The sequence below is a fragment of the Nerophis lumbriciformis genome, linkage group LG37 (genome assembly GCF_033978685.3).
Source record: "Nerophis lumbriciformis linkage group LG37, RoL_Nlum_v2.1, whole genome shotgun sequence".
Classification (NCBI taxonomy): domain Eukaryota; kingdom Metazoa; phylum Chordata; class Actinopteri; order Syngnathiformes; family Syngnathidae; genus Nerophis; species Nerophis lumbriciformis.
This window is the reverse complement of record NC_084584.2, coordinates 24,117,691-24,130,861: the sequence shown is the minus strand read 5'-3', so window position 1 is coordinate 24,130,861 and position 13,171 is coordinate 24,117,691. Positions and strand designations below refer to the sequence as shown.

Genomic DNA, 13,171 nt, shown 5'->3' with positions numbered 1-13,171 from the left:
CCCTGACATGAGCGATCTAATTGGACGCGGGAAAGCGGGAACTTTATGACGTCATAAGTACATTTGCTACTTTTGCACTTTTGATTTTTTAGAAAAACATACATATATAGTGTTAAAAAAAGTAATTTTAATGAACTAGAAATTAATATCCGAAATAAAATTTAAAAAAAACCTTTCTATTATGCTTAGTGTTTTTCTACTCGTTTTAACTACCGGAAGTTGTCATAGGGACCTGCGTGTCTGCAGTGTTGCCACTTCCTGTTTACGGGCGGGAAGAGTGAACGAGGCTGCGTGTCGATAGTGGCTTTAAAATCCTACACTTTTCTTTTAATTCTCCCCGCCAGCCTGTCGTTTAAAACTTTTTAAATGTTTCTACAATTGCAATTTGTGGTGGATACACTTTAAACGGAACATTACAGGCTCGTTTTTTGCGTTTGCGCGGCCACGGAGCAGATGGAGGACCTTCCCGCAGATTCTGGCGGCGGTGGCGGGGATACATCAAGGCTGGGCCCCGCGGTGCAGGTGTCGGATATCCGCTACACGTCTGGGACGCACCCCTGTCGGCTCCTCGAGTGGAAAGTCAAGCCTGGCTCTCACGTCAATGTGGACTCCGTGTTGGCGCTCTGCGTCCCCATCGTGGCGAACAAGCGGGCAGCGACGACCAGGGTCCCGGAGAAGAAGGTGAAGTCGGACCGCGCGGGGGTCGTCAAGGAGCTGTGCTGTCAGCCCGGACAGGTCATCCAGCCTGGGTGAGTGCTGCTCTCATTCGAGGCCTGTTGTGGTTCTTCAGGGAAGACATTGCAGCTGTGTTGTTATGCTATCTGGCTAACCAGCTAGCTCGTTTAGTACACAGCTATCAAGCTCGCTCGTACAATGTTTTAGTTTGTTTTTGCTTTCAAAATAAATGACTTATATGTTAGTGAAGCCAAGTTATTGCTTTGTTAGCTTTAGCTTACTATGAGGTCTGAATTATTTAAATTGCAAAACATTAATAACTGGGATTACCACGCTTGATTTTAAGGAGCTACATGTGTTCGCTCTTATTTTGAAACCGGAAGTGGGACATTGTATGATGGCGAATAATTCCTTAAATTTATTTTACATGTCTACAACAGGGGTCACCAACCTTTTTGAATTCAAGAGCTACTTCTTGAGTACTGATTAATGCGAAGGGATACCAGTTTGATACACACTTAAATAAATTGCCAGAAATAGCCAATTTACCTTTAACTCTGTTATATATTTATCTTTGTGGAAACATTGATCATGTTAATTATTTCTCACAATAAATATGTATAGAAACAGATAAATATCAATATGCAACACTTTATTTTTTATATTTTCTCTAAGTGCACATTTTTCAAATTGAACATTTTCAAATAATGTGAAATCATAATATCCCATTTTAACTAGCTAGCCACTAACATTTTTTAACAAATCATGAATTACTTTGCACCATGTTTGTACAAATAATAACTCATGTAAAATACAAAAGTAAACTCTCAAATTTTAAAATAAATCACACTTTGAACTGGATACCAAATCTGTTATCTGTTTCTTTGTCAGTTAGTGAAGACCAAGTCTTTAAAATATTTTCTTGGATTTTCAAATTCTATTTGAGTTTTGTCTCTCTTAGAATTAAAAATGTTGAGCAAAGCGAGTCCAGCTTGCTAGTAAATAAATAAAATTTAAAAAATAGAGGCAGCTCACTGGTAAGTGCTGCTATTTGAGCTATTTTTAGAACAGGCCAGCGGGCGACCTGGTGCCCGCGGGCACCGCGTTGGTAACCCCTGGTCTACAATATAATAAACATTCTGAATTTATTTAATCCATTCATTCTCAAAATAATCTTACTCATCTCATCAAAGTGTTAACATGTGCTCAATGTTTCCTTACCATTATTGCTATGTTGTCTATAACCATTGTTGGTATATTAATTATTCCTACATTGTTGATACAAATTATTTTTACAGTGTAATAATTATTGTTACCTGTGGTAATGCCACTATGATACAACATCTGTATTATAATCCTTAAACAAAGTTACAGTGACACTCATGTGAATAATCACTGAATGGAGAACTGGGGGTGGGATTAAATAAATTATCTTCTTCACACTCCCTTTCAGGCAAAACTGGACAATCATGTATTACATACTATACATTACCTTTTGCACTATATTAATTTATATTATTAAGTGTTGTCAACTTTGTACTTTTTTATGTCATTGCCTGAAATAAATAATGAATCATATGAAATATAAATTACTTCACCAATTATTATTTATTTATTTTTACTGGGATTACTTATGCAGTATATTGTGAATAAATTGAGAACGGGAAGTGAACAAAAGTTTTAGCAACTGTTATATAAAAGAAAAGGGGTATGATTAAATAAGCTCTGCTTCTTCCTACTCCTTTTCGAACATGTTGAAAAGAGAAACTGGAAATTGTGATGCATCATGTTGTATGTTTGCATGTTTGAAGTAAACTCAACAATATTACTCGATTTATTGTATTTTTGTAGCTACAATATTGTAATTATTAATGATTGTCATTTAAGTAACTTTAACCTTTACAGAACAAGTTTGTTTTCCTGCTTCTATTATGTCGGGCTGGGCAACAATATATCACGATATAAGTACCGTAATTTTTGGAGGAAAAAGTCGCTCCGGAGTATAAGTCGCACCGGCCGAAAATGCGTAATAAAGAAGGAAAAAAACATATATAAGTCGCACTGGAGTATAAGTCGCATTTTTTGGGGAGATTTATTTGATAAAAGCCAACACCAAGAATAGACATTTGAAAGGCAATTTAAAATAAATAAAGAATAGTGAACAACAGGCTGAATAAGTGTATGTTATATGAGGCATAAATAACCAACTGAGAACGTGCCTGGTATGTTAATGTAACATATTATGGTAAGAGTCATTCAAATAACTATAACATATAGAACATGCTATACGTTTACCAAACAATATGTCACTCCTAATCGCTAAATCCCATGAAATCGTATACGTCTAGTCTCTTACGTGAATGAGCTAAATAATATTATTTGATATTTTACGGTAATGTGTTAATAATTTCACACATAAGTCGCTCCTGAGTATAAGTCGCACCCCAGGCCAAACTATGAAAAAAACTGCGACTTATAGTCCGAAAAATCCGGTAGTTTATATCGTTCGACATCGATATTTGTTATTTCCTAATTGAAAATAAGTACCTGAAGAAGTTGTTTTTAATAATTGTATTTAAAATGTGTGTGGGCAGCACGGTGGAAGAGGGGTTAGTGCATGTGCCTCACAATACAAAGGTCCTGAGTAGTCCTGGGTTCAATCCCGGGCTCGGGAGCTTTCTGTGTGGAGTTTGCATGTTCTCCCTGTTACTGCGTGGGTTCCCTCCGGGTACTCCGGCTTCCTCCCACCTCCAAAGACACGCTCCTGGGGATAGGTTGATTGGCAGCACTAAATTGGCCCTAGTCTGTGAATGTGAGTGTGAATGTTGTCTGTGTTGGCCCTGTGATGAGGGGGCGACTTGTCCAGGGTGTACCCCACCTTCCGTCCAAATGCAGCTGAGATAGGCTCCAGCACCCCCCGTGACCCCGAACGGGACAAGCGGTAAAAAATGGATGGATATTTAAAATGTAACGTCTCTTTGATTGCAATCCCCTCAGCTGTCAAGGCAGAAAAGAAAGGAAATGTCAATACAACCATGGAAAACACACTTAACCTCTTATAATGAAGGTGAAAAAATTAGGAATACGTAAGAAATGCTGAATAAAGTGTAAAAATAGAAACCTGAGACTAATTATTTTCTGTGGGTTTTAGTGTCAGGAAGCTACGGCTCAGCGGTGGTGTGGTCTTCGATCTAAATACCGTCTGTTTAAAAAAAACTGTCGAGGTGACTTTTCCTGTTTTATCAACAATTTCTTATCTCTCTGCAGCACACATTTTTAGTTTTCCAGAGAAAAATGAACCGCGAGACAAGATGGCACAACCAAACTTGAGAGTTGATACTGTTACCTGATTGGCTGTTGGCGTGTCCCTCCCACTGATCAGCGATCACTTACTGCGTTGCTCGGTTACCAGAGAGCTATTGCCTTTATTCATGCAACCAACCTTGCTTCGCAACTTCCGGGTCTCTTACGGCGAAGAAAAAAACACATTTTAATTGATATAAATGACGTGTCTGTCGCGAGATATATTCATATCGTTTTATCGCCCAGCCCTAGTGTTATGCTCATATTCATCATTATCATCACTTACTAACATTGTACTGTCTTTTTATTTTTCCAGGGGTGTCATCGTCAGAATATTAGGATGCAACCACCCTATAGTGATGAAAGGCTTATGTGCTGAATGTGGACAAGACCTGACTCAGTAAGGAAATATAATAATAAAAACAAGCAATGTTTGTTTACACATATTGTCAACTGGGGCAGTTTGGGATGCATCAAGTTGATTGCTAAGCCAGCTGCTTGAGTCTGTTATTGTAGCTAATAGTATTTGCTCTGCCTTCATTTTGACATCATACCCTCAGGTGGCGCCAGAAAACAATATTGTGGTCATAAATCATTTAGTTCGAATCTCGCCAAATTGAATTGGAAACACTTCCAAATCAAAAGCGTTTTCTCTTCTGAGTCACCTTGTGTTCAAGGACGTAATAGACACCGGCAAAAAGCATGACACCCACTCTCTCTCTTTGGCTCTCTCTCAGGCTGCAGAGCACAAATGGGAACCAGCAAACTCCCATCTCCACGGCAACAGTCTCCATGGTGCACAGTGTGCCCGAGTTGATGGTCAGCTCTGAGGTGAGGCATGTGACGGGGGTACCTGTTTTTTTTTTCTTTGTGCATTATTTTTTTAATATCATATACATCACAGAGATATTTTGTGGCATTTAGTTTTTATTCAGTGTTAAAAATATCTAGGTTAAATTGTCAACTAGTTTCATTACATTTGCCTAAAATGGCAACACTACACCAAAAAAGTGTCTTTTTATTGCAAATTTATGAAAATTATTTTTTGATACCACATTTATCGTAATTAGAGATATTTTCGGCCGATAAATGCTTTAAAATGTGATATCGGAAATGATCGGTATCGGTTTCAAAAAGTAAATTTAATGACTTTTTAAAATGCCGTTGTACGGAGCGGTACATATCCGGTAAAACACGGATATAAACCCAGTCAGCAACCCCTCCCCTCTTCCACACACAACACAGGAGTTGACGACTGCAGCATGAGAGGTTTACTGGCGACGCTTGATGACCTCATCAAACCGCCGAGAGCGGAGCATAACAACAACAAGAGTGTGTTGTTGCCGGTGCTGTAGCCATGGCTAACAAGCGAGCTCGCTCGATGACTGACTAACGACACCATGTCTATGGTTTGGGATTATTTTAAAGTGTGTCTGGCGGATAAAAAAAAGGCAATTTGCAATGACTGCAAAAAGTTGGTTATGCGAGGAGGAACCAAGACGTATTCCTTTAATACGAGCAATTAGATCTCCCACCTCTTCAAGAATCATAAGGAGATACACGATGAATACAAGCGGAAGATGGATGAAAAGCAAACACCGGAAAAAAGTAGTACCACACAGTTGTCGCTTAAAGACTCCGCCGAGAAAAAACAAAATTACAACAAAAACCACACCAAGCCGAAAGCTCACGTTGTGGTCAGGGACAACGCATGCAGTATGGCAAAAGCTACGATGGAGTTTGGTGTGGCTAGTCTGCCCTGCATGGCGCACACTTTGCAGCTTGCAGTGAACAAGGTGCCCTGTCTCAACACAGCATTTCAGAAGCTCTGGCTGACTGCTAGGCCACTTCAAGCACTCACCACTAGCTTGCAGCACATTTGTGTTACTCATACAAATATGTTAGAGCAGGGCAGATTGAGCCCAGTTGATAATTTCCTGTTATACAGTATGCCAGGCAGTCTAGCACTAAAGGAGGACTATGTTATTGTTTACTTTATTACTCTAGTATACTCTGGACAGAATCTGTGTGACTTCATTGTTTTTGTAGCTGTTGTTTTAAGGCATGTTTAAAAAAAAATAAAAATACTGCACTTTGTGAAAGTCAAAGTATAGTATTTCCCATAGTTGTAGTGGGTATCAGGATTATCTCGGGGAGAGCATGTCCCAAATTCCAAGCTGCTGTTTTGAGGCATGTTAAAAAAAATAATGCACTTTGTGACTTCAATAATAAATATGGCAGTGCCATGTTGGCATTTTTTTCCATAACTTGAGTTGCAGCATCGGGGGCGGTACCTCTGGATTGGCAGACCGGGGTGGTGGTTCCTCTCTTTAAGAAGGGGAACCGGAGGGTGTGTTCTAACTATTGTGGGATCACACTCCTCAGCCTTCCTGGTAAGGTCTATTCAGGTGTACTGGAGAGGAGGCTACGCCGGATAGTCGAACCTCGGATTCAGGAGGAACAGTGCGGTTTTCGTCCTGGTCGTGGAACTGTGGACCAGCTCTATACTCTCGGCAGGGTCCTTGAGGGTGCATGGGAGTTTGCCCAACCAGTCTACATGTGCTTTGTGGACTTGGAGAAGGCATTCGACCGTGTCCCTCGGGAGGTCCTGTGGGGAGTGCTCAGAGAGTATGGGGTATCGGACTGTCTGATTGTGACGGTCCGCTCCCTGTATGATCAGTGTCAGCGCTTGGTCCGCATTGCCGGCGGTAAGTCAGACACGTTTCCAGTGAGGGTTGGACTCCGCCAAGGCTGCCCTTTGTCACCGATTCTGTTCATAACTTTTATGGACAGAATTTCTAGGCGCAGTCAAGGCATTGAGGGGATCCGGTTTGGTGGCTGCAGGATTAGGTCTTTGCTTTTTGCAGATGATGTGGTCCTGATGGCTTCATCTGGCCAGGATCTTCAGCTCTCACTGGATCGGTTCGCAGCCGAGTGTGACTGGGATGAGAATCAGCACCTCCAACTCCGAGTCCATGGTTCTCGCCTGGAAAAGGGTGGAGTGCCATCTCCGGGTTGCGGAGGAGACCCTTCCCCAAGTGGAGGAGTTCAAGTACCTCGGAGTCTTTTTCATGAGTGAGGGAAGAGTGGATTGTGAGATCGACAGACGGATCGGTGTGGCGTCTTCAGTAATGCGGACGCTGTATCAATCCGTTGTGGTGAAGAAAGAGCTGAGCCGGAAGGTAAAGCTCCCAATTTAATGGTCGATCTACGTTCCCATCCTCACCTATGGTCATGAGCTTTGGGTTACGACCGAAAGGACAAGATCACGGGTACAAGCGGCCGAAATGAGTTTCCTCCGCCGGGTGGCGGCGCTCTCCCTTAGAGATAGGGTGAGAAGCTCTGCCATCCGGGGGGAGCTCAAAGTAAAGCTGCTGCTCCTCCACATGGAGAGGAGCCAGATGAGGTGGTTCGGGCATCTGGTCAGGATGCCACCCGAAAGCCTCCCTTGGGAGGTGTTTAGGGCACGTCCAACCGGTAGGAGGCCACGGGGAAGACCCAGGACACGTTGGGAAGACTATGTCTCCCGGCTGGCCTGGGAATGCCTCGGGATCCCCCGGGAAGGGCTGGACGAAGTGGCTGGGGAGAGGGAAGTCTGGGCTTCCCTGCTTAGGCTGCTGCCCCCGCGACCCAACCTCGGATAAGCGGAAGAAGATGGATGGATGGATGGAGTTGATTTATTTTGGAAAACCTTGTTACATTGTTTAATGCATCCAGCAGGGCATCACAACAACATTAGGCATAATAATGAGTTAATTCCACAACTGTATATATCGGTATCGGTTGATATCAGAATCGGTAATTAAGAGTTGGACAATATCGGATATCGACAAAAAAGCCTTTATCGGACATCTCTAGTTAAGATTAGGGCAAAACATTACGGACAGGCCAATCAGAGGCAAGATAGGGCGGGTCATCGAACTAGGAAGGGAAATCACAACAGACATCCCAAATGACGACGAGAGAGTCGGAGAAGAGAAGAGGGAATTTTCAAGCGGGCGATTTATATATTAAAAACACTAGTGGAAGATGGCAGAGAGATTCTCTTCCTTAGATTTTTCTTTTAGCGATGTAGACAACGTCCAGGAAACCCACACTGCGTCTAATTGGCCACATTTAGACAAATGTATGCGTCTGGATAAAACAATGCCCAACACATTCATTTTAGTTTACCATGTAAGCCCAAATCAAAACTGCTCTCGACTTTGAAGAGGTGGAATACACACTTAAGAACACACATATTTTTTGGCAGACGTGATGATGCTACAGTATAGCCTGTCTAAATGCTACATTTCATTTTCATTGGTGTTATGCAACAAGACAGTAGCTGACATTTTGTTCATTATTTCTACTGTTTATATTTTGACATTGAATAGTTAGTGCGTGTGCCTCACAATATGAAGGTCCTAGGTTCAATCCCGGGCTCGGGATCTTTCTGTGTGGAGTTTGCATGTTCTCCCTGTGACTGCGTGGGATCCCTCCTGGTACTCCAGCTTCATCCCACCTCCAAAGACATGCACCTGGGGATAGGTTGATTGGCAACACTAAATTGGCCCTACTGTGTGAATGTGAGTGTGAATGTTGTCTGTCTATCTGTGTTGGCCCTGCGATGAGGTGGCGACTTGTCCAGGGTGTACCCCGCCTTCCGCCCAAATGCAGCTGAGATAGGCTCCAGCAACCCCCCCGCGACCCCTAAAGGGACAAGCGGTAGAAAATGGATGGATGGATAGTTGAAATATTTTTAAATATTAACAACATGACTGCAATATATTTGTTATTTCATGCTATAAACCACAACTGGCTATTCAGATAAAGGAAGTTAGCTAATAAAATAAATATTGTTTGTACTCTTTATGATTTTTGCATTTGGAGCAGTTAGAAGTGGAGAGGGAGTTGAAGAGACAGAAATTGGCTATAAAATCCAAGGCAGAATCCACTAAAGCAGAAACAAAAAGGAAAATGCAAGCTGCTCAGAAATTTGCCCGAAAGGTTCATGTCAGAGCCATCACAGCAAAAATGCCAAAGTATTGTGTGAATGAACCAAAGTAATGTTTAATTAATGTAAATAACTAGATGAACCATTTGTGGCTGTGAAGTGAACACTAGTAAGGTTGTAAATACTGTATAGAGTAGGCTAACCCATGTGGTTCCTGTGGCGATGAACACAAGTTGTAATTACTATAGTGACTAAATAACATAGTGACTGAAACAAACAAAGTGATTCATTTGGATGAATTTATGTGAACTCTGTTGATCATTTTTCAATTATTTAAACACTAAAACATCTTTAAATGCTCTTTTTTTGCTAATTTTTGCATGGTCAATTGCTGAAAAAGCAATTTTTCATTAAGTCTTTTTCATTAAGTTCAAATCACATGCTGGATTTTCACACTTTGCACTATTTTGATACACTTTAGTAAGCATTTCTTACGTATTCCTTCTGTTTCCACCTTCAGTTTATTTAGGTTATTAGTAATTCATAGGGATGTAACGGTGTCAAAATGTCATGGTACAATATTATCACTGCATTAAGGCCACGGTACGATATCGTGGCATATGTCAAAAATAAAAAAGACTTAAAAATGCTACAATGTGTAGAATGAAATGGCAGTAATCTTTAGGACGAACACACTTACTGTTATTTGTAATCATATTTATTACTAAAAAACATGTATTTTAAGTGCAAATAATTATGCAGGAACATCCACTGTATCATTGTAATCCTATTGGGTTGAGTTTTTTCTTGCCCTGGTGTGGGATCTGAGCCAAGGATGTCGTTGTGGCTTGTGCAGCCATTTGAGACACTCGTGATTTAGGGCTATACAAATAAACTTTGATTGATTGATTAATTGATTGATTGTGTATGTTTATATATACAGTATGTTTGTATATGTAAAGGTGTATATATGTATATACTTTTTAGTTAAGTACATAACTCCACATGTGTTCATTCATAGTTTTGATGCCTTCATTGACAACCTACAATGTAAATTGTCATGAAAATAAAGAAAACATGGTGTTCCTGGGATTAAAGGTCTCACCTTTTGTCCTCCAAACATATTGCTGGGTATTGTGGCCAAACAGCTCAATTTTTGTTTCATTTGACCACAGAACTTTCCTCCAGAAGGTCTTGTCTTTGTCCATGTGATGTCAGATGAAACAAAAATTTAGCTGTTTGGCCAAAAAAAAAGGTGAGGCCTTTCATCCCAGGAACATCATTCTTACCGTCAAGAATGATGGTGGTAGTATTACGCTCTGGGCCTGTTTTGCTGCCAATGAAACTGGTGCTTTACAGAGAGTAAATGGGATAATGAAAAAGGAGGATTACCTCCAAATTCTTCAGGACAACCTAAAATCATCAGCTTGGAGGTTGGGTCTTGGGCGCAGTTGGGTGTTCCAACAGGACAATGACCCCAAACACACGTCAAAAGTGGTAAAGGAATGACTAAATCAGGCTAAAATTAAGGTTTTAGGATGGCCTTCCCAAAGTCCTGACTTAAACGTGTGGACAATGCTGAAGAAACAAGTCCATGTCAGAAAACCAACAACTTTAGCTGAATTGCACCAATTTTGTCAAGAGGAGTGGTCAAAAACCCAACCAGAAGCTTGCCAGAAGCTTGTGGATGGCTACCAAAAGCGCCTTATTGCAGTGAAACTTGCCAAGGGACACGTAACCAAATATTAACATTGCTTTATGTATACTTTTGACCCAGCAGATTTGGTCCCATTTTCAGTAGACCCATAATGAATTCATAAAAGAACCAAACTTCATGAATGTTTTTTGTGACAAGTATGTGCTCCAATCACTCTATCACAAAAAAATAAGAGTTGCAGAAATTATTGGAAACTCAAGACAGCCATGACATTATGTTCTTTACAAGTGTATGTCAACTTTTGACCACGACTGTGTGTGTGTGTGTGTGTGTGTGTGTGTGTGTGTGTGTGTGTGTGTGTGTGTGTGTGTGTGTGTGTGTGTGTGTGTGTGTGTGTGTGTGTGTGTGTGTGTGTGTGTGTGTGTGTGTGTGTGTGTGTGTGTGTGTGTGTGTGTGTATATATATATATTAGAGATGCGCGGATAGGCAATTATTTCATCCGCAACCGCGTCAGAAAGTCGTCAACCATCCGCCATCCACCCGATGTAACGTTTGAGCAGAACTGCACCCGCCCACCATCCGCCCGTTGTTATATATCTAATATTAATAAAAAAATTAAAAAAAAGGGTGAAAACTACGCGAATTGCACCTTGTGCAGACAAGATTTTTCGATCGGACACGGAGGAATTAGCGATGTAAAAGACCACGTTGGGACAAAAAAACACAAGTCTAATGCCGTTGCTAGCGATACAAGTGGAAAACTTTCAACGTTTTTCGTCGCCCAAACAGATTCTTTGGATGTGATAAATGCCGAAGTTTTATTTACGGAGGCAATAATTGAGCATGGACTTCCAATCGCACTGGCTGATCACATGGGACAGTTAATAATGTAATGCAACCTTTAAAAATCATTACGCGGTGATCGCGATCCCAAAAATAAACTTTTCTTGCATGATAATGTCCAGAAAAATTCGCTTTATATTACTATAGAGTCCTTTTAACGAATGAGTTTGATGGTTTATCACAAACCTTAAATGAAAGAAGTCCTTTGTTCTCCTGCACCATGCATGCGCAATCCTGTCGGCTGTATTTCACAGCACGACATACTGTAAAAAGTGTTTATACTATTTATACTTTCAATTAACAAATTGAAGTCTTGTGAAAGGTTGACAGGATAACTGGCATTAACTGTCAAAATAATTTCAAACTATTGAAGTTAGCTTACAGAATAAACATGTCAATCAACCCATATGATTTTTGCTGTAATATTTTTGTTTTGAAAAGTCACTGTGACTGATAGAAAAGTGATGGTTTTAGCAACATTTTAACCTGTCTGAATGCTAATAGTCATTTTGCGTCGGGGGGCGAAGCCCTGAACCCTCCACCAGGACTTTGTCCTGGACCTACCGGGGCCTGCGGCCCTTGGACCCTGGCTACTAGGTTTTTCTGATTTAAAAGTTGGCAGGTATGGTGAGGTTATAAAGCTTTTACCTGTTAAAGAAAGGAGACTGATCCAATGCACAGACATTCGCGTGCCACGCTGTCACGACCCAGACGCACACCAGTGCGCAATCATATGGGAGCCGCGCTGAGCGCACCTCCAAGCGCGTCTCACTGCCGGCGACGGCCAGATATGGGCCCACGCTCCAGCGCCATCCATTTTCAGGGCTAGTTGATTCGGCAGGTGGGTTGTTACACACTCCTTAGCGGGTTCCAACTTCCATGGCCACCGTCCTGCTCTCTATATCAACCAGGGTGAGCCCCACCCCTTTCATGAGCGCACTACGCGCGGAGTGACCCCTGTTACGCGCCCCCGGCAACAGGGGTGGCAAGCAGGTAAGCTGCGCGGGCGGAGCGCGCGGAGTGACCCATGTTACGAGCCCCCGGCCACGGGGGTGGCGGGCAGGTAAGCTGCTTACCTGCTGCGCGTGACGCCGGCCGCGGCGAAAGCGGACGAGGCGGGGTGTCGGTGCGGTGGGCGCGGTAGTGACCCTGGACGTGCGTCGGGCCCTTCTCGCGGATCGCCTCAGCTACGGCTCCCGGTGGGGCCCTCTCGGGGGAAGGGGCCTCGGTCCCGGACCCCGGCGAGGCGTCCCTTCTCCGCTCCGTAAAAGTGTCCATCTCTTTTCTTTTTTTTTCTTCTGTTGTGGCATATGCAGCAGGTGCCTGCTCGTTTTTCGTATGTGGGTAACAACATTTAACTATGTATATATATTTACCAATTGGTTTAACTGCCACCCGCAAAAAAAAAAAAAAAAAAAAAATTAATCCGCCCGACCCGACCCGCGAGCGGATAAAATCTTATTGTTTTTAATTTCATCCGCCCGATCCGCGGATAATCCGCGGACTCCGCGGTTGTGTCCGCAAACCGCGCATCTCTAATATATATATATATATATATATATTTAAAAAATTGCAAAAATAGTATTTAATATTTTACAGCAATTTTGGGAAGCTGACATTGTTTGTCATTAGGACCTTGAGTGACACTCGGAAAAAACTTTTGCGGCCTAAAAATCATTAAGAAAAAACTTTGACATGTATTTTATGGATTATTATGAATTTTTAAAATAGTGGCGTCATATAATTATACTGATTTT

General features: G+C 41.9%; 1 protein-coding gene across 1 annotated transcript in view; it reads left to right on the top strand.

The window, feature by feature from the left end:
• The first annotated feature begins 261 nt into the window (after positions 1-261).
• ctdp1 (CTD (carboxy-terminal domain, RNA polymerase II, polypeptide A) phosphatase, subunit 1) overlaps positions 262-13,171 on the top strand; it is a 149,959-nt gene continuing 137,049 nt past the window's right edge. Inside the window, exons 1-3 of the mRNA XM_061931450.2 lie at positions 262-749; positions 4,295-4,378; positions 4,716-4,809. Coding sequence (XP_061787434.2) covers positions 454-749; positions 4,295-4,378; positions 4,716-4,809 — 474 coding nt within the window. The 5' untranslated portion in view covers positions 262-453. The remainder of the gene's footprint in view (positions 750-4,294; positions 4,379-4,715; positions 4,810-13,171) is intronic.